Source organism: Bicyclus anynana, chromosome 25, assembly GCF_947172395.1.
Source record: "Bicyclus anynana chromosome 25, ilBicAnyn1.1, whole genome shotgun sequence".
NCBI lineage: Eukaryota > Metazoa > Arthropoda > Insecta > Lepidoptera > Nymphalidae > Bicyclus > Bicyclus anynana.
Window position 1 is genome coordinate 6,000,713 of NC_069107.1, and position 19,668 is coordinate 6,020,380.

The 19,668-nt window shown below is 37.5% G+C and overlaps 2 protein-coding genes across 2 annotated transcripts in view; one reads left to right on the forward strand and one right to left on the reverse strand.

Moving 5' to 3' along the window:
* LOC112058324 (endothelin-converting enzyme homolog) overlaps nt 1-16,705 on the reverse strand; it is a 51,211-nt gene extending 34,506 nt beyond the window's left edge. The window contains exons 1-2 of the mRNA XM_024099065.2: nt 16,497-16,705; nt 5,901-6,011 (exon numbers count right to left, since the gene is read on the reverse strand). Of these exons, the coding sequence (XP_023954833.2) occupies nt 5,901-6,011; nt 16,497-16,529 (144 nt within the window). The 5' untranslated portion in view covers nt 16,530-16,705. The remainder of the gene's footprint in view (nt 1-5,900; nt 6,012-16,496) is intronic.
* Nucleotides 16,706-17,055: 350 nt separating this feature from the next.
* The window catches only part of LOC112058325 (dihydropyrimidinase), a 78,313-nt gene continuing 75,700 nt past the window's right edge, over nt 17,056-19,668 (forward strand). The window contains exon 1 of the mRNA XM_024099067.2: nt 17,056-17,272. Within this exon, the coding sequence (XP_023954835.2) occupies nt 17,231-17,272 (42 nt within the window). The 5' untranslated portion in view covers nt 17,056-17,230. The remainder of the gene's footprint in view (nt 17,273-19,668) is intronic.

Below are 19,668 nucleotides of genomic sequence, written 5' to 3' on the forward strand. Positions count from 1 at the left end.
AAATATGGATAATTTTGAACGCATAAACTTATAATTAGCCCATTTAACAAGCATACAATAGCCGAGGCTGTGTGACGTACAAATTACCATGAAAATAAATGCAATCCCATGTTCGCAGCGAATGCATCGTGCATGTATTTGTGTACTTGACATGAACTGTGAAATGAGATCATCCTGTTTATATTAATATGTAGCATATGAAATGCCTTTTAACACAAAAGCTTATAGACTCATCATCATCACCATATCAGCCGATGGACGTCTACTGCAGGACATAGGCCTTTTGTAGGGATTTAAAACATCACGATACTGAGCTGCCTGCATCCAGCGAATACCTGCGACTCGCTTGACCAGATCTGAGTAACCAACTAAGAAATTAGAAAGAAGAAGGTAGAAAACGCATGTCATTTCATGAATTTAAGAACAAGTTAATTATAATTATTATTAGATGTGAAATGACTAGTAATTTATACCCTGATTTTTAATATGTTTGTTGGTACTCATCAAGAATGGCTGTAGTATAGTACTAATTTCTAGATCAAGTAGACAGTGAGTTTTTATTTAGTAGACGACAAATATTGAACAGTTTGTAAATAACAATTTTAATTGTTTTTATATTTTTCAAAATATGATTTTTTAGTAATCTCAACTAAAAATTTTTTTTGTTTTTACTTTTGAACTCAAAATGGGATTTCGAAAATTTGAAACTAACTTAGTTAGTTTTTCGATATTATTCTCATTTCTTTTAGAGTCGAACGATGAGTCAAAGTACAACGTTCTCGTTAATGTTGAACTTGACAATCGTATTTTTTTACACTCACCTTCAACTATAGTATGCGCATTATCATCTGAGTCGTCCGGTCATAAAAGTCAAAAAAGATAGGAATGTGCAGCGCGCCTACCTGCGCACCCTAATTATCGATAAACGGCTACCTGCGCACGTGCTAATGATGAGTCAATAATGATTTGGACGATTCTGATTGGTCGGTTTCTAATGTAATTGCATTGCGTATTTTTTTTGCTATAAATGTGTTTACTGCAATTAAATAAATACATTCATGTGTTACTCGTTGCGCACTATGGATACTAATATATAATAAATTTGGCAGAAGACGAAGATTCTGATGATGAAGACTCAGATGAAGATTAATTTTATTTAGTTAATAATTATATAATATGAAATATGTATTATATTAAATCAAATATTGTTAATTTTTTTAATTTTGTGAACAAGATACGATAATAAACTTTACTTATCGATAATATGTCTTTCATTGTTACACCCTTCACTAGACGGCTCCATAAGACCCATAAGTGCAAGCGAGATAGATATAGAGAAATGATTTATGGCCCTAAGACTCAGTTGTTAATGCTATTAGTATAGATAAGTGAACCCAAGCACCGTGAAAACAATGACGTCACGTGACGTCAATGCTTTGTTCCGTGCGTAGGGTGTCACGTGACGTGGATATACTGCCCAAACGTGATGGCTTAAGTGGTACTATAAATATTGTTGGTAAAATATAGAGATTTAGATTATTGTATGGAATATTCCTTCAAAATATTACGCGTTTCAGAGATCTGCACCGTTACGTAGTCAATGTCAATGGTTTTGATAATTTCTTATACGCACTGACATCATCATTTACCATTATCAACCCATATTCAGTTCACTCTTAAGCTCGAGTCTCCTCTTAGAATGAGAGGCGTTAGGCCAATAGTCCACCACGCTGGCCCAATGCGGATTGGCAGACTTTACATACGCAGAGAATTAAGACTCTAGTATGCTGGTTTCCTCACGATGGTTTTCCTTCACCGTTTGAGACACGTGATATTTAATTTCTTAAAATGCACGCAACTGAAAAGTTGGAGGTGCATGCCCCGGACCGGATTCGAACCCACAGCCTTCCAGAATTGGAGGAAGAGGTCCTATCCACTGGGCTATCACGGCTCTTATACGCACTGTAAAGGTATGGAATGCCAGCTTTTATGTTCCTTTAACCTACAATATGGGTATCTAAAAGACAAGAGTGAAAAGGCATATTGTAGGTAAGAGCTTTCCACTTTCAACGTACTAACCTACTACCTACCTTTAATTGCTTACCATCAGGCGTGATTGAAGTCAATCCCTTGGGTACTTAACAACCTAGCCTAACTGTAACTATGCCTCAGGAATAAAGATCAGAGTGTTGCCATGCAGAGTAAGCTTCTAGTTTTTAGTGTTCCGTACTTCCGAAAACCCTCTCTCTCGTGTCGAGAAGTATGGCGTGAATAATTGAAATCGTGATATTGGATTGTACTCCTTAAGAATCCATTTTTCATATATAGCCCCCTGGTATGAAAAAAATATGGGCAGTAAAATTCGATGAACGAATGTGTTACGTTTTTTGGGCGCAACCTATTCTGCGCAGTTTTCACCGTGCGCTGCCGCCAACAGCACGCATGTGCACGCTATTAGCGAGCGCGCACGCTGCTGCCTGCTGCACCTCGGTTGCGCACCTTTCACTTTTCAGGTTAGTATTAAGACGTACATAGTGTATGTTGCTGGGCAACATACACCTATTTAGGCAGTCGATCTGAAAGATTAACTCCATTCGGAGCTGACATACACTTTTTTTTTATAGGAGGCATGATGGAAAATGAAAAAAATATGCGATCTTCCGTATGTCCAGACCGGAGTAATGAAGCAGGAGTAAAATAATTTACTCTGAGCTTAAAATAAATAGAAAGTGTTCAATGCAATCACTGCAATTTATTTATCTGGATACAAAATTTAGGGCGCTGCGTCCCCTTGCCCCACTTCCTTGTACCAAGTTCGTCCCAGTCTCGTATTCGTATGGAAATGTACCAAAGAACAATAACGACGTCCGCAGACGTTAAACACAGTGCAAATATTACTTGCTAACAAGAGTATTGCGATGTCAATAGGGTTGTCACATTGTCGAGAAACAAAACTCTAATAAAGTAAATAAAAAAAAAATCAAGTAGATTTTTTCTTATAGGCTTTGTTTGCAGGCACATTTGAAACATATTAATTGATATACATTTGAAACATGTTTGTCAGTTTGTAGAGACTAGTGACTCTACCGCCGGTTCGAAAGACAAGCAATGTAATATAATAATGAAACTTGAAATTTTCCTAATTTGTCGCTTTGTCTATACTATTACTATACTATACAACTGCCTCGTTTGTTCAGTGATTAGCATACGTTGTGGTCTCGCACGTGGTCTTGGTGTAGAGCTGTAAATACTTACCTACTACTGAGCTAAAAATATTTAGAAATGTAAAAAATATTCAGAAAAACTTGTCAATCTGGAGTGGGAAAGTTGGTGTTTTTATACCCGTGACTTTTTTTGCCTCAGAGAGCTCGAGTTTTTTTGATAAGACAAACGTTACCTCGGAAAGTAATATTAGCCTACTTGTTTACCATACAATCAGTATTCATTTGTATTTTTTTTTCATTTGACTTATTTTATGTTGGTCATACTGAGAAAGAATACAATAAGGAACTTAAGCTTACTTATCCTAATAATCAAACAACTTATCCTAATAAATAACAAATCATGCCCACGAGTAATGGTGGCAGGAATACTGGCTGCATTTCCGCGCTGGACAGCCAGGCTGATTGCGCAAAAAATGGGCCAGCCCTTCTGTCACCAGTCAAGGCAACTAGCCGCGGTGAAATGATTCGGAGATTTTTTTGGCACTGCGACTCCATGGCCCAAGAGTCTCCATGGCAAAAGGTACAAATGAGTAACTCTTAGTCTCTTAGTAGAGGCATATTTGTGCCATTTACCGGTTTCAGCTTGTTCTGCTGCGGCTCCCTTATACTTAACTTTTGCTTCAATGAGTAAAGAAAGAAAGAAGAAGAAAGAAACTGGACTTGTAGATACGACAGTAGTCATGTAATGATGATTCCAGGCCCTTAATCGTTGATATATTATACGCGTAAAAAAAATAACTATTAGTTATATATTATTGACAGCCCTACACATTCTGCTCTCACGACAGCCAATGATTTGTGCCAACTGAAGAATTTATATGTAAATAATTGCAATTGTAATTTGTTACTCAAATTACTCGCTTCCATGGCGCCGTCGTATCCCGGTCCAAAACAAATACAAGAAAAATAAAATAAAATTAGCTTTATTTGTTGTTATTTCATTTTATGATAGCACCTACTCATGTTTAGCTCTCAGAGGGACACTTAATTCGAAAAAAAATTAGCACTTGTAAACATTAATATTTCAGAAACCGCACCGACAATATTTTTTAAAAATCAATCCTATACTATAAGATAAACTATAGCTTGGCAACTTCGTTCTTAACACTCCCGATGTTCCGCGCGGGGCGGGGGAGTGTAGCGATGAATAAAAAAGCCACGACTGACACAAAAAGCACGTCACTTTCCCGCACGCACGATTACACACTCGCACAGTCTGTTATCAACGATCTTGCCAGACTATAGTAAAAAATCATCGCCTTTAAAAATATTTAATCTAGATTTTATTTTACGACGTGCTCAATTTACATAGTTTTGCTAATTTACAGCCAACTAGTAAAATATTTTCTGAGCTACTTAAACCGCGGACAGAAAAACGGACATAACGAACTATAAAGGTTCCTTGTAGACCACGGAACCCTAATAAACACGCGTATAGTTAAGAAAACGATCCATTTTCTTCTTTATAAAGTTTACTATCATAAAATTCCTTTCGTAAAATATTACACGACTAAAGAGAAAAGGCTCTTAAGAACTTTCCTTCAAAACTCGTTAAAGAAGTTTTCCTGAAATTTTGCGAAAGAGCTTTGTCATATTTTAAAGAACCCACAGTGAATGTTCTTACAGCTTCAAAAGGTGCATTAAATTGTAAGTACAAAAAAAACCTCGATTTTTCCGAAGTTAAATTGAAATGTTCTTAAAACCTATGATAGTAAACTATCGAAATTTTATAATAGTTTGTAAGTTGTTCATTTCAACAACGAATAATTAGGTACAAAGCACACGATTGGAAAATTTCAGATAATTTTATGATTTTGCTTGTTATTCAATCACGGCTTAACGGTTTTGTGTAAAATTTGGTACAGTGATATTATACTCTGGTATAGTATAATCGGTCCATTTGTTTAAATCCATAGGTTCTCAACTTGGGGTCTAATGTCCCCAAGTGGGGGTTAGAGAGGAGGGACAGTAAAAGTCCCAGAGAAAAATTGATAGTGGAATATAATCGGGAACATTCTTAAATTTCGTTTTCCGGATTCCATTAGGTACTCCCAGATTACAAAGCTCATTAGCTGATAAAAAGAAACCAGACAAGTGAGAGTTGAACTCGCGTGAAGAGGGTTTCGAACGATGATATTCTATGTTATTTTGGAGTCAGCCCTAAAGTAATAAAAATTGGCCTCAATTTTTTCGTTAAAGATTTATCAAACACTAGCAGACGCCCGCGATTTCTTCCGCGTGGATTTCATTTTTTCACAAACCCCTCGGGAACTGACGCGGATTATTTTTTAGAACTTTTAAAGGGGAACAATTCTGTGATACATGATTTTTGAGTTTAGGCAGCACACGCAGCGTAAACTCTCAATTTAAGAAATATCCCCCGATTTTGAAACACTCTTTATTGGTGCTCCGCTCCTATTGGTTTTAGCGCAATAATATATAGCCTGTAGCCTTCTTCGATAAATAGGCTATCTAACACTGAAAGAATTTTTCAAGTGGGACCAGTAATTCCCGAGATTAGCTCTTCAGTTTTATAATATTAGTATTTTGATTGGTGATTTTACAAACTGTAAGCTGGGCTACAAAAATATTCTTAAAGGTGGGAAAAATAAGGTTGAGAATCTATGTCTAAATATTGCGATGCCACACAGACAAAAAAGGTCGTCATGAACTCACCATGTGGTATCGAATGTGTGTCCCTCCGGAGCGGACTCCTTCGTTTAGTTGTATCGAGCTGACGCTGCCAGCGTCATCATCCATGAAACCTGTCTTCTTGTACCGAGCCATCTGGAAATAAGAGAAGTAATTGAATAAACATGTCTCCCGGCGAGGGAAATATACACTCATGTATCGAACGCCTTGTTGTGCTAGGGAAGGTGGAGGGAACTAGGCCACGCGGAAGGTCACCCATGCGATGGACCGACCAGATTAAATCTGCTGTAGGCGGTCCCTTGCATGAATGTACACGACTCACACAGGGAGAAGTGGCGAATGCTCGTGAGATTACATCTGCCTCCAACACATCCTAAAGACCACGACCGCTTTGTCAAGAGCGCAGTGACAAAGAAGAAGAGAATTGAATAAAAGAGCCCAGTAGATTTGACCTCTGCCTTTCATTCAGAGAGTGTAGGTTCGAATTCGGTCTGTGACATGCACAATACTACTCTGATAGGTAAGAGTATGTGCATTTTAAGAAATTTAATACCCGTGTCTCAAACGGTGAAGGAAAGACATTATGAGCAAACCTGCATTGTGTGTGAAGTCTGCCAATCCGCATTGGGCCAGTGTGGTGGAATTTCAGCCTAACCCCGAGAGATCTTATTCTTATTATTCCGGTCCGGGGCACCTCCAACTTTTCATTTTTGTGCATTTTAAGAAATTTAATACCCGTGTCTCAAACGGTGAAGGAAAAACATCGTGAGGAAACCTGCATACCAGAGAATTTTCATAATCCTCTGCGTGTGTGAAGTCTGCCAATCCGCATTGGGCTATCGTGGTGGACTATTGGCCTAACCCCTCTCATTCTGAGAGGAGACTCGAGCTCAGCAGTGAGCCGAATAAGGGTTGATAATGATGATGATGATCATCATATTCAGTACAGACATGTCACGTGATCAAGTTGTCGATCGGAGCTGTCATTCCCACACATTTTGTTGGTTTTCGAAAAGTTAGCGTTTGTAGAAAGAGAATCGACATGCCATATGGCTACACGCCCAGAGTGCCTAGTGGGAGTTTTCAATGTTTTCATACTGTGACGATCGCGTAAAAGTAAACGCGAATGTATATGGAATTAAAGCAGTTGAGCAGTAGTGCCACGAAATGGCGCTGTTTCAATGCCTTAGATATTCGCGTTTACGTTTACGCGATCGTCACAGTATCAAAACGATACTAGGGAGACTGATCCGTTATCCGTATGTTCGTACGTACACTAGTGTGTAGGTAAGGAAATAACTGACGGTATCTCCAAATATTTAATCTAGATTTCAGCGTATAATCTTAGGCAGTAGCTAAATCCTGTTTGCTTGCGTAAGTAGGTATTACTGTGAAATTCTGAAATAGCTGTACAGTATTATCAGCCTATTTTTGTGGCGTGCACAACGTTTTTAGCTAGGGTAGGCTCTATCCGAAAGCACAAATTGTACAAAATGGAAAATTCCTCCTCCAATAGAGGTTCGTAAGGAATCCTCAGGGTATGCATTCATCATCATCATTAGCAACCCATATTCGGCTCACTGTTGAGCACGAGTCTCCTCTCAGTTTATGTATATATTTCTCTCTCCATATCGGAGAGCGGATAGATAAGGATTTTCTATTCGCCCCAACCGTAAATTATCGTTAATTATATTTATTTTCACCTCCCTTCTTTTTTATAAAAAAAAAAGTTTTTTTTTATATTCTTTACAAGTTAGCCCTTGACCACAATATCATCTGATGGTAAGCGATGATGCAATCTTGGATGGAAGCGGGCTTACTTGTTAGGAGTAGGATGAAAATCCACACCACTTTCGGTTTCTACACAACATCGTATAGGAACGCTAAATCGCTTGGCGGTACGTCTTTGTCGGTAGGGTGGTAATTAGCAACGGCCGAAACGTCCCACCGGCCAGACCTGGACCAATTAAGAAAACCTCAAGCTTACCAGCCCGGGAGCGACAGGACCTCCGTATTGTAAACCCACCTTGCATATACACGCAACGGTTACGTTTATTGAGCTGTGAGATAATAATAGTAATGATTTTTCTAATTTAGACCTAAGCTTTAGCTTTTTAAATACAATTAAGTAAATGTACCTACATAACATGCTAAATTAGAAATAAAAAAAATATATAACATTACAAGAAAATTACATATGTCTGAAAAACATCAAACAAACGTAACTTGTGATAAACTAAAATACGTCTTAGTAGTGAAAAAAAGAGCCGTTATAGCCCAGTGGATATGACCTCCGCCTCCGAAGAAACCTGCATACCAGAGAATTTTCTTAATTCTCTGCGTGTGTGAAGTCTACCAATCCGCATTGGGCCAGCGTGGTAGACTAAGGCCTAATCCCGCTCATTCTGATAGGAGACGCGAGCTCTGCAGTAAGCCAAATATGAGTTGATAATGACGAGTGAAAAATAGTGAGTTTCCGTTACATCAAGTTAGCTCTTAGAAACTAATCAGGAGCACTGTTTAACCTAGGTGTATCCTACTTATATTATAGACGCGAAAGTTTGTATGTTTGGATGTTTGTTTGGGTGTTCGTTACTTTGGAATGGAAATAGATTTTACTCTGGATTAATAAATAATAATAATTAATTTTCATCCCGGAAAAATCCATGGTTCCCGCGGGATATGTGAAAAACTGAATTTTGCGGACGAAGTCGCGGACGTACGCTGGTCTGCAAATAAATAAATTAATTGATGATTGATTGAGTCTTGTCGTTGAAAGAATAATAAAAAGTAGGCCCGTAATTTTCTCTAGTTTTCCTCATCATCACAAGGAAATAGCTTTGTTTCCTACAACCTTCGACGGAAATTAATTTCTTGTTTCATTGTAGTATTGTCCTAGATAGCTAATGAAGTCGTGATAGTTGTGAACATTTACCTGCTTTTACTTTGGTAATATTGGAGCTTACCCTGTAAGACCCACAACGCTGTTCCAACGAGGATTTGTGGGTTTAGGATGATAAAAGGAAAACCGGCATTTCTGCCTAAATACATGCGATATACCATTGGATAGGATTTTTTATGTACTTTGAGGTCAAAAGCTAATCACTGTGTGAGAAAAGTTATGGGTCAAAAAGATCATTTTTTTTCACACAGCACTCAGGTACCTCCTGTCAGAACCAAAGTTAAAGTACATAAAAAAGCCTATCCAATGATATACCGCATGTTGATATTGACATTTAGGCAGGCTCCCATACATTTTTGCCGGTTTTCCTTTAACTCGATTTTAACGAAACTTGGTAAAATTGTTCTTCATACTCCTGGGCAGGTTATAGTATACTTTTCATCACGCTACGATCAATAGGAGCAGAGCTGTGAAGGGAAATGTTGGGAAAACGGGAGAAGTTACTCAATTTTTCAAACTTCCGTCGCGTGTGCAGCCTTAATGGGTAGGGTAGGGGTAGTGTTGGGTAGGTTTAGGGTAGGGTAGGGGTAATTGAAAGTAGTTTACATCGACTTTCACGTGGATGAAGCCGCGGGCGTCCGCTAGTTATCAAAATAAAAGAAACTTGGTCGGATCTGAAGTTCTATCCTAAATAAACGAATCATTTCTTCCGAAGTTGTAAAATTTTGTCTAATAATATAGATAAACTTTTCAAAACAAACGACTAGTATTCGTCATTACAAAAGAAAACATGTTCCATAAACATTTTTAATTAATTTTCCTTAAAGAATATCACCATAGAGTTATGGTAAGTACTCCCGAGCACCCTGTATATATAGAGATTCGCCATAAAATTTGTAATATGAGAGAGAAGAGAGAGAATCGATATCCAAAGGCTTTAAATGCCTACAGCGTAGATAGGTATAAGTTCACGGGTACCGTATTGATTTTCACTTCAGTTATCTGCTCATCTGCGATAGACTGATATGGTGTTATATGTTGATATGTAACCCGTATTGTGGCGGTATTTTGCCTTTTGACGCGTAGAATTTGCTTTATAACACTAACAGACGCCACGCGGTTTTACCTGCATGGTTTCCGTTCCCGTAGTAATCCTGTATTACTATATTTATTACTAGCGGACGCCCGCGACTTCGTCCTGAGTGTTATAAACATAAGAGTAGACAAATATAATTAGAAAGCTCCGAACTGCTAAGCTATCGGGAGTTACACGTGTTATTGTGAGTCAACCATAAAAGATAGACATATATATGCTGTTGTGTTTTTTAAATAATTTTAAGTCAAACATTTCCGTCATACATGATTTCTATGTAGCCTTAACTAACATTAAGGCTGTACCCGCGACGGAAGCTTAAAAAATGGAGTAACTTCTCCCGTTTTCTCAACATTTCTTTTCACTGCTTTGCTCCTATTGATCGTTGCGTGATAAAAAGTATACTATAACCTGCCCAGGAGTATGTAGAATAATTGTACCAAGTTTCGTTAAAATCCGTCCAGTAGTTTTTGTTTCTATAACGAACATACAGACAGACAGACACGCAAAAATTTTACTGATTGCATTTTTGGCATCAGTATCTATCATTAATCACCCCCTGATAGTTATTTTGCAAATATATTTCATGTACAGAATTGACCTCTCTACAGATTTATTATATAAAAAGTTAGATATAAATTATAATGGCTATTCTTAAAGGATAAATATAAGCCATCGCGGACTTTTTTGTATATATACAAAATAGGATATGGATGCGTGATAGCCCAGTGGATATGAGCTCTGCCTCCGATTCCGGAGGGTGTGGGTTCGAATCTTGTCCGGAGCACCTCCAATTTTTCAGCTGTGTGCATTTTAAGAAATTAAATATTACGTGTCTCAAACGGTAAAGGAAAACATCGTGAGGAAACCTGCATGCCAGAGAATTTTCTTAATTCTCTGCGTGTGTAAAGTCTGCCAATCCGCATTGGACCAGCGTGGTGGACTATTGGACTAACCCGTCTCATTCTGAGCGAAGACTCGAGCTCAGTAAGCCGAATATGGGTTGATAACGAATAACGAACGAATTTTTTTGTTATATCTGGATTACGCATCGTTTTGGATGAAAGCTTTCTAGCGGGGTTTTACGACACTTCCAACACGCGGCCGTGTGAATACTGATTTGGGATTTTCAAGTTCTGTTTTGCTTAGTAGGGGTTTTCCGTAAAAATCTTATTGTTTTTTTGTTTTTGGGTGAACTAGCCGTTGTTCACCGGAAATGCGTAGTTTCACGCAAGAGTTGTCAACACAATAGCCTTTAACGTTAAACCTTCAGCTAACTCTTCTGCAGCAAAAAAACGTTTTTGTGTGACAATTTTCTTGTACACAGTTTAGTAATTGTTTAGAGTTCCTATTAGTTTATTTGGTTAAGTTAAAATTCGATTGTATGAAAACCAATTTTCTAATCATTGAGATGAAAATCTCTATACATACGATACGATCTCAGTGAAGTTATACTTATTCATACTAACATTTTATATATATTATAGTAAGTTTGTTTGTTACGCTTCTTCGCGTCAACTATTCAAATACTCGGTATAAAATTTTGCATAGTTCATTAAATACGGTCGATGGCATAGATATATTCTCAATGGTTACGTCGTCGGGAACACAGGAAAAAATAGGGTGTATTCTTTTTTTTTTACCTACTCCAAACTTCTAGTCCGCTCTGAAGTTATGTCAGTGGATGTCTATCGGCTGATGTGATGATGCTGATCTATTTATTGAATAAGACAGGATTAATGGTAATAGACTACAAGCCCATGGACAAAATTAACCTGTGAAATGAACCAACGTGAATTACGCTTATAAGGCTGTTACTATCAGAAAATAACTCTGAACATTATGCCGTCATTTCGGAGCGGTACATTTCGATAATTATTTATTTATCTTTACATTATAAGAAAGCCGTACATTAATAATTAGTCGTAATTCCTCATTTGTACCTGAGTAACTTGTACATATGTTATCTGTGCCTGAGATATTCCATTCACTCACGTACTCACCTGTACCGCTCAGAAATGACGGAATAGTGCTCAGAGTTATTTTCTGATATAGTAACAGCCTTCTTAAGCGTTATTCACGTTGGTTCATTTTACAGGTAAATTATTTCCATGGGCTTGTAGTCTATAAAACATAAAGGGAATTTGGAGCTTAGACCCACCATGCTACAGTTACACGCTTAAAGTGATAACTATGTGAAGAGCACTATAAGATGATAATTATACAGGGTGCTTGGGAGTATTTCCCATAACTTCAAGATGTTTACGAGTCCACTTATAGGAGCCGAATTGCATAACTAATATTTTATTAACTAAAAAATAATATTTTTAAGTTATCTTACAAAGTAATTCAAATGATTCTGACTTTCCATATAACACACGCCTTTATCTATCCTTACATTTTAAAATACGCAAAACTTGATTATAAGGATGCGTTTATGGAACCCATTTTAAGATCTATTTACAAAAGAAATATTATTTCGACATCAACCCATATTCGGCTCACTGCTGAGTTCGAGTCTCCTCTCAGGATGAGAGGGGTTAGGCCAATAGTCCACCACGCTGGCCCAATGCGGATTGGCAGACTTCACACACGCAGAGAATTGAGAAAATTCTCTGGTATGCAGATTTCCTCACGATGTTTTCCTTCACAGTTTGAGACACGTGATATTTAATTTCTTAAAATGCACACAACGGAAAAGTTGGAGGTGCATGCCCCGGACCGGATTCGAACCCACACCCTCCGGAATCGGAGGCAGAGGTCATATACACTAGGTTATCACGGCTCTAAATATTATTTACCCCGATAATATTAATTTTAGAATACATGTTCCTTGAACATTTTTTTTTGCGTGTTGCCAGTAATGACTTACGGATCAGAAACGTGGTCGCTAACTGTGGCCCTCATAAAAAGGCTCAACGTCACTCAGCGGGCGATGGAGCGAGCTATGCTTGGAGTTTCTCTGCGTGATCGAATCAGTAATGAGGAGATCCGCAGACAAACCAAAGTCACTGACAACTCAGCGAGTCGCGAAGCTGAAGTGGCAGTGGGCAGGCCACATAGTTCTAAGACTCGATGGACGTTGGGGTCCTAAGGTGCTGGAATGGCGACCCCGCACCGGAAAGCGCAGTGTTGGTCGAGACCGCCTTGTTTGGAAGTCCATGCAAGAGGCCTATGTCCAGCAGTGGACGTCTATCGGCTGTTAGTGACGATGATGATAATGATGATGAAAGTTTTTAATTAATTTTCAGTAAAGAATATAATCCCAGAGTTATGGGAAATACTCCCCAGCACCCTGTATAATGACTGAGACTGATAGCATAACGTACTTTCCGGAGCACAATAATACCATTAATTTCCCAATTTCGGGGTGTTACTGAAAAATTCTCTGAAAAGTAAAACTCAACGTTACATAGCGTCAATGGCTTAACTTGCTTTTAAATTAAGCCAGCTCAATCGGCTTACTGCCACGTAAGTAGGTCACACCTTCATTCGACCCACATGTCATAAACATACCGATGCTCACATCGAAGTCGACGTGATGGAAAATCCTACATGAATATTGTCTATGTTCAAAGTTTTTTTTTAATGAATACTAGCGGACGCCCGCGACTTCGTTCGCGTGAAATCGTACATCTACCCTACTATACCCCTACTCAACCCTATTTATGGTATGGTTTCAATGTTATGGTAGGAGCAGTCACACTTTTAGCGATCAGAAAGGAAGGTAGGTCTGGCTATCACAGGCAGTAGTCTTAATCCTAAAACAATCTCGTTGTTTTCTTTCTTCACAAAGAAACATACAAACATATATAATCATTATTTGAATATAATATATGTATGGATGTGATACCAACCCGCATGCCCAGCGTGGTCAGTATCGGTAGGTATCGGGCAATTCTTTCTAGATGTACCAACAAAATAAGATGTTTGGAAGTCCCTACAAAATGCCTATGTCCTGCAGTGGACGTCCATCGGCTGATATGATGATGATGATGATGATGATGATGATGATGATGATGATGATGATGATGATGATGGATATGATGAGAAACCGGAGTTAATATGAATGTGTTATGAATTTCCTTTTCTTTGGGGCGGCTTACTATAGTCAAAATTCCATCCTTCGCCACTAGTATGTATGTTATAACTGGTGTATAAGGTGCTATGTTTCAAGCTGTTTACGGAAGTCACATCCTATCTGTGCTGAGTAACATTAAAAAAAGATTAGGCAAAGCTGACGCGGCACATCGTGCGTGACTAAGTGTATGGTCTCAGAGATAATGAGACTCTATGTCATAGCCACTGTACTTACACTAAACGTACAAAGGTACTGCAGGCCTATTCACTATCTCATCCCCTATCGCACTAGCGTTTTTTTGCAAAAAGCAACACAGCTCAAAAAAAAGCGTCGCGTTTTTAAAACGCTGACGTGTGAATATAAACTTGGGAATGCATCTGTTCTATTTTAACAAATGCATAAATAGGCTTTTTTAACGTCCGTTAAAAAGCGCTTGTGCGAATGGGGGCGACATACTATGCTAGTTGACATTACGAGATTGAGCTTCTATGTAACAAATGTTTTTCGGTGGCAACTGGTGGTTATAGCTATGTAGCTTTGACTATCTATATCGTATACTTTAGTTATTAATGGTCGACGTATAGTTGGTTTATAGATGACATTTTGTCAATTGATTTGTTGTTTATTTTAATACGTTGATTATAAAGACCAAAATAGTGAATAGGGTAGTGTTGGGACACTATTTCGTAGTCACTACTTGACAAAATTCACTACTAAGTCACTACTAATTGACAAAAAAAATGAACCGACTTCAAAGATGCATTACTCTAAAAAGCGAAGAATAACATCGTACCTTTGTCCTTTCCATTGATCGGTTTGAAGGCGGTGCTATGCCAAATAGGCTTAAAAGTTCATTTTGTATTTTTGACACCACCTTCAAACCGATCAATAGAAATGACATAGGTTTTTCGCTTTTTGGAGTACTTGTTGCATCTCTGAAGTCGGTTTAACTTTTTTGTTAATAATATTTTTTTGTTTTCACTTCGTGTGTCCTAGCATAGTGACTGTAATAAAAACCTCAGTATGGGAAATTTCGTTCACTTATTTCAGTAATATTGATTTTAACAAAAAATTACATTCAACCGATTTTTGTAAAAATGAAATGAGACCAATCTGGAGCTATTATTTTTAAACAATAAAATTATTTTCAAAATTGGTTAGTACATGGCGAAGTTATACTAGGTAGAAGGTAACAAACGTGAAAAAAATACGCGTAGCATTGAGGACCTCCTTTCTTTGAAGTCGGTTAAAAACTTACACGCAAATGAAGAATGGCGTTTACAAAAACATTTTATTTTAGTCAATAATAAATTAGCCCTGGAATATTCCCATTCACCTCCAATTAGGCGGAAAAGTGTGATAGGAGTGGGTAGAGTCCTTTTCATGAAAGAAGTCCCAATGTTACCAAATGACAATGAGAGCCATTTAGACATTAGCGCCCAATGACAATAAATTTAATGCCGCCTCTGGGGGGACTCCTTTCATGAAAAGGACTTTATATCAAGTCCAGCTGGCATAGAACGAACCACCACCTCTCAGTGATGATTCGGTCTCTTTTACCACTGAGCTATTGAGGCTTCTGGATGGGAGGCATAATTGTGTCAATCTCAGGTACGAGTAGGTAATCTAGTTTAGGTATGTCTAGATTGACTGATCTTTGTACCTTCTATCTAGCCAATATACATATAACAGAAATGTAATATGCAGATAATGTGCTCTACTGATGACCTCCGTCAATTAAATAATTAATTATTGGTAGTTAAGTTAATAAGGGTTCCGCTTTTATACGGCGAAGGATTTCTCTATTTCGATCTGAAATATTTTATTGTTTCGTTTTTTTAAACCCCTTTTTACGCAGTCGGGTTATAGTTTTTCAACTTTAGTATGTAAGTACAAGTACCCTACCTACGTGCAGAACGCTAAAATCCTAAAGTTTTAGCTCTAAAAAAAAAGAATTTTCAAAATCGGCCCATAAATGACGGAATTATCGCTGGACATACCTACATAAAAAAAACATACATACAACCGAACGTAGAACCTACTCCTTTTTGGAAGTCGGTTAAAAATACTAAGTAATACAAGCAAAATTCGATGCGTTACTTGCCAGCTGTTTATTGACATTTTCTTTTTATTTATTAATACTTTTACCAATTTGTTTTATAGTAGGTAGGTACCTACCCTTCCAGGTTTTTAACCAAGACTGTATATGTATTATTTTCTACCCACTTCTTTTTAACTGGTTTTTTTTTCAAAAATTCTTGATCATGCTCCCACAGAACAATAAAGTATAATAATCTGTTCCTTTGTTCTAAAATCGAATTTAGGGATGGTCATTTTTGTACCATTCTCGCAGAATCCCTTATTTGGGAATAATGAAATAAAAAGCGGTTTCTACTATGTTTAATAAATATTTTATTGTAATCTATTACTCTTTAGGCTCCACTATCACTCGTAAAGGCTTAACTATTACAGAATTTACAGTTATTTTTGTAACAAAGACAAAAATATACTAGAAATTAGTGTCGCTATTAAAAAATTACCTACCGTCAATCCTGGTTTAAGATGTAGAGTGGGCATGGGTGACAAAGAAACCACTACACTGCCACTTCACTGTACATCGGAAATTTTATAAAATATGTCCTTTGAATTATTTAATATCGCGTAATAAAACGGGCGCGAAAAATCGGTATTGCCCGACTCATGGTTCGATTGTGTTTTGGTCGGGAAGAGTCGGACACCTTCCCTCTCGGTGTTTCTTGCTATCGACTATTTTAAAATGTACTCCTAGCGCCATCTGATTGAATGTCAAGGAACTGTTTCGTAACAACAAACACTTTCATCATTTTTTTTTTCATTATAATTAAAAACTTTAACTCATACAATAATATTTAAAAATGAATGTGTTAATTTGCGAATTTGATAATTGAAAACGCTGTAATTAAAACTTTAAAAGAGTAATTTATACTCTGTGATCGTTATAGCGCCATCTACCGGCAGTTTTGAACAACTTGGTTTTACGATTATCAATCGCTCGTTGGCAACAATGACAAGTAACATCAACCAATCAGAAACAATATTTTTACGCAAGCGTAGTGGAGGGAAGATTTCACACCCATTGAAATTAATCAGTAGGTTGGTAACCGGTACGCGAGTATATTGTATACAGTATCTTGTCGGATAAACTGATTTAGCGGAAAATTCATTTGGCTGACCGCCTACACGTCTTTATAAATAAACATACGTGTTTAGTGAGATATTTATTGGATTTTCGCGGCAAAATGACCACCGCACCAGTGAAAAAAGTACCCATACACTTGCAGGTGAGTACATTAAAATGTAACGGCTTTGCCCAACCTGTTGTTTTTGCGTTATAATATATTGTAGACGCGATTTTATTACATTTTTAGAAATAATACTGACTTTTAACTTGATGCCTGAGCTATTTAAACCGGCATTATCTATATAGATTTCGAAAGGGTAATTCGGCTTTCGGTCCCCCGAAAGGTTTACGGCCTACCGTTCTGATTCGCACGCGAATTATCTCGTGGGAAAACTGACCTAATTTCCTAATAGAATTAGGTAATGTACCGGGTTCTTGGCAATGGAACTTTGTTCTAGTTTTTATACGTGATACCAATGATTATTTTATATACTATAGTTGCGTGCCTCAAAATCAAAAAACAAAATCGCTGCAAAAAGTGTTTCGAATTTGTATGATACAGATAAAAAAATGCTCGTTTTGTGTATTTCATTCAAATACAGAGTAGGTAGGTATACTACTTTATGTAGTTTTGTTATCAGTGTTTTTAGGTACTTCATAGCTTTATTTATCGATAACAGAACATAAGAGGTGACTTAACAGTTATTTATATATTTTTTTGTAATAAATATAGGTACGTACATAGCTTACAAAATTAAATAACTTCTTTACTACTACTGCATCGCCATTGCATTAAGTTATGGACCCTCAGTGGCTTGCACTAGGTTGTTAATTTGGGTAGGCACTATAAATACAGATTTTACAAAATAATGCAAGCTTCTACTGCATCGCCATTTCATTAAGCGATAAACACTCAGTGGCTTGCGCTAGGTTGTTAATTTGGGTAGGCACTATAAATAAAGATTTTACGAAATAATGCAATGCAAGAAGGGCATCTATGAAGTGTACGCTATGGACATCCAATGCTTGAAATAATGGATGGCCTACTAATGTTAAAAAACGCCCTCATCCTTATATAATAGAAGCTGATTAAAAAAAAAATACCAATGGTCACTAATTGAGTTGAAATTTCCCGCTATTTCGGGAAAATTCCCCACAACTTAGCAACTCTGCTAACGGCCTCCTCTTTTATACGAGAGAGGATTTGAATCTTAAACCCACCACGCGATGGGATTAGGGCAATGCGGGTTGGTTGGAAATAAATTACTAGAAAAAAAATATATAAAAAGGTTCTAATTAGTCGCCATATCGTACTAATTATAACCAATAGTCCCGTATCAATTCGAAAAATTTTTACGTAGCGAACCATAGTAGGGGTGTTTCCCTTCCAAGCCATCTTTCAGAATTTTAAGCCTCAATAGCTCAGTGGAAAAATGTCCGGACTTATCACCGAGAGGTGGTAGTTCTATCCCCGCTGCACTATTGTCGTACCTACTACTAACACAGTCTTTTCCGACTACTTGGAACGTGAATATTGGTCATAGTTAAATGATATTATGGCAAATATTCTTCACACTATCACATCACACTTCACACTAATATTATAAAGGCGAAAGTTTGTGTGTAAGTATGTTTGTTCCTCTTTTACGCTGCGGCTACTGAAGCGATTTGGCTGAAATTTGGAATGGAAATAGATTTTACTCTGGATTAACACAACGGATACTTTTCATCACGGAAAAATCCATGGTTCCCGCGAGATTTGTGAAAAACTGAATTCCACACGGACGAAGTCGCGGGCGTCTGCTAGTTAAAAATAAAACTTCGGTGCGTTTGATAACGTATAGGTACTTATGCCCCCCGAAAATTGAATTGACAAAATTGTCAACCACTGTTGCCACTTGATTATTAATTAATTAATTAATTAGATATACTGTTTTTTTTGTGTATCCTGGTATCCAGCAAAAATTGGCTTCGAATATGTTGAGTTATAATAATTACTAGTAGACGCCGCGTGGTTTCCGTTACTGTAGGAATACGAGGATACAAATATATATCCTTTCTCGATAAATGAGCTATCTAACACTGAAAGAATTTTACAAATCGGACCAGTAGTTCCTGAGATTAGCGCGTTCAAATAAACAAACTCTTCAGCTTTATAACATTAGTAGATACATTATTACAGAATAGCGCTTCTAATTTGTAGAAAGAATAGCAAAATTAAAATCATTTCTTAGTTTCGTAATGTTCTTTCCACCCCATGAACCGCATAATTCAAGTTGTAGTAATAATTATCTTAACCGTACATCATGTCAAGCGTGAGTCGGCAGGGTGAATGACCCCGTAACTTGCTCGCAAAGGGTCTAGGTTGGCAACTGAACGTGACATGCGCAATGTGAAGCAGCTGAGAGGCCCAGGGATAACTGACATACAGAGTCGTTAAGGATAGCCAACGCCCTGGCGTTTCAGCCGCGTGGTTCCCGTTCCCGTGGGAATACGGGGATAAAATATAGCCTATGACACTCACAAATAATATGGCTTTCTATTGGTAAAAGAAAC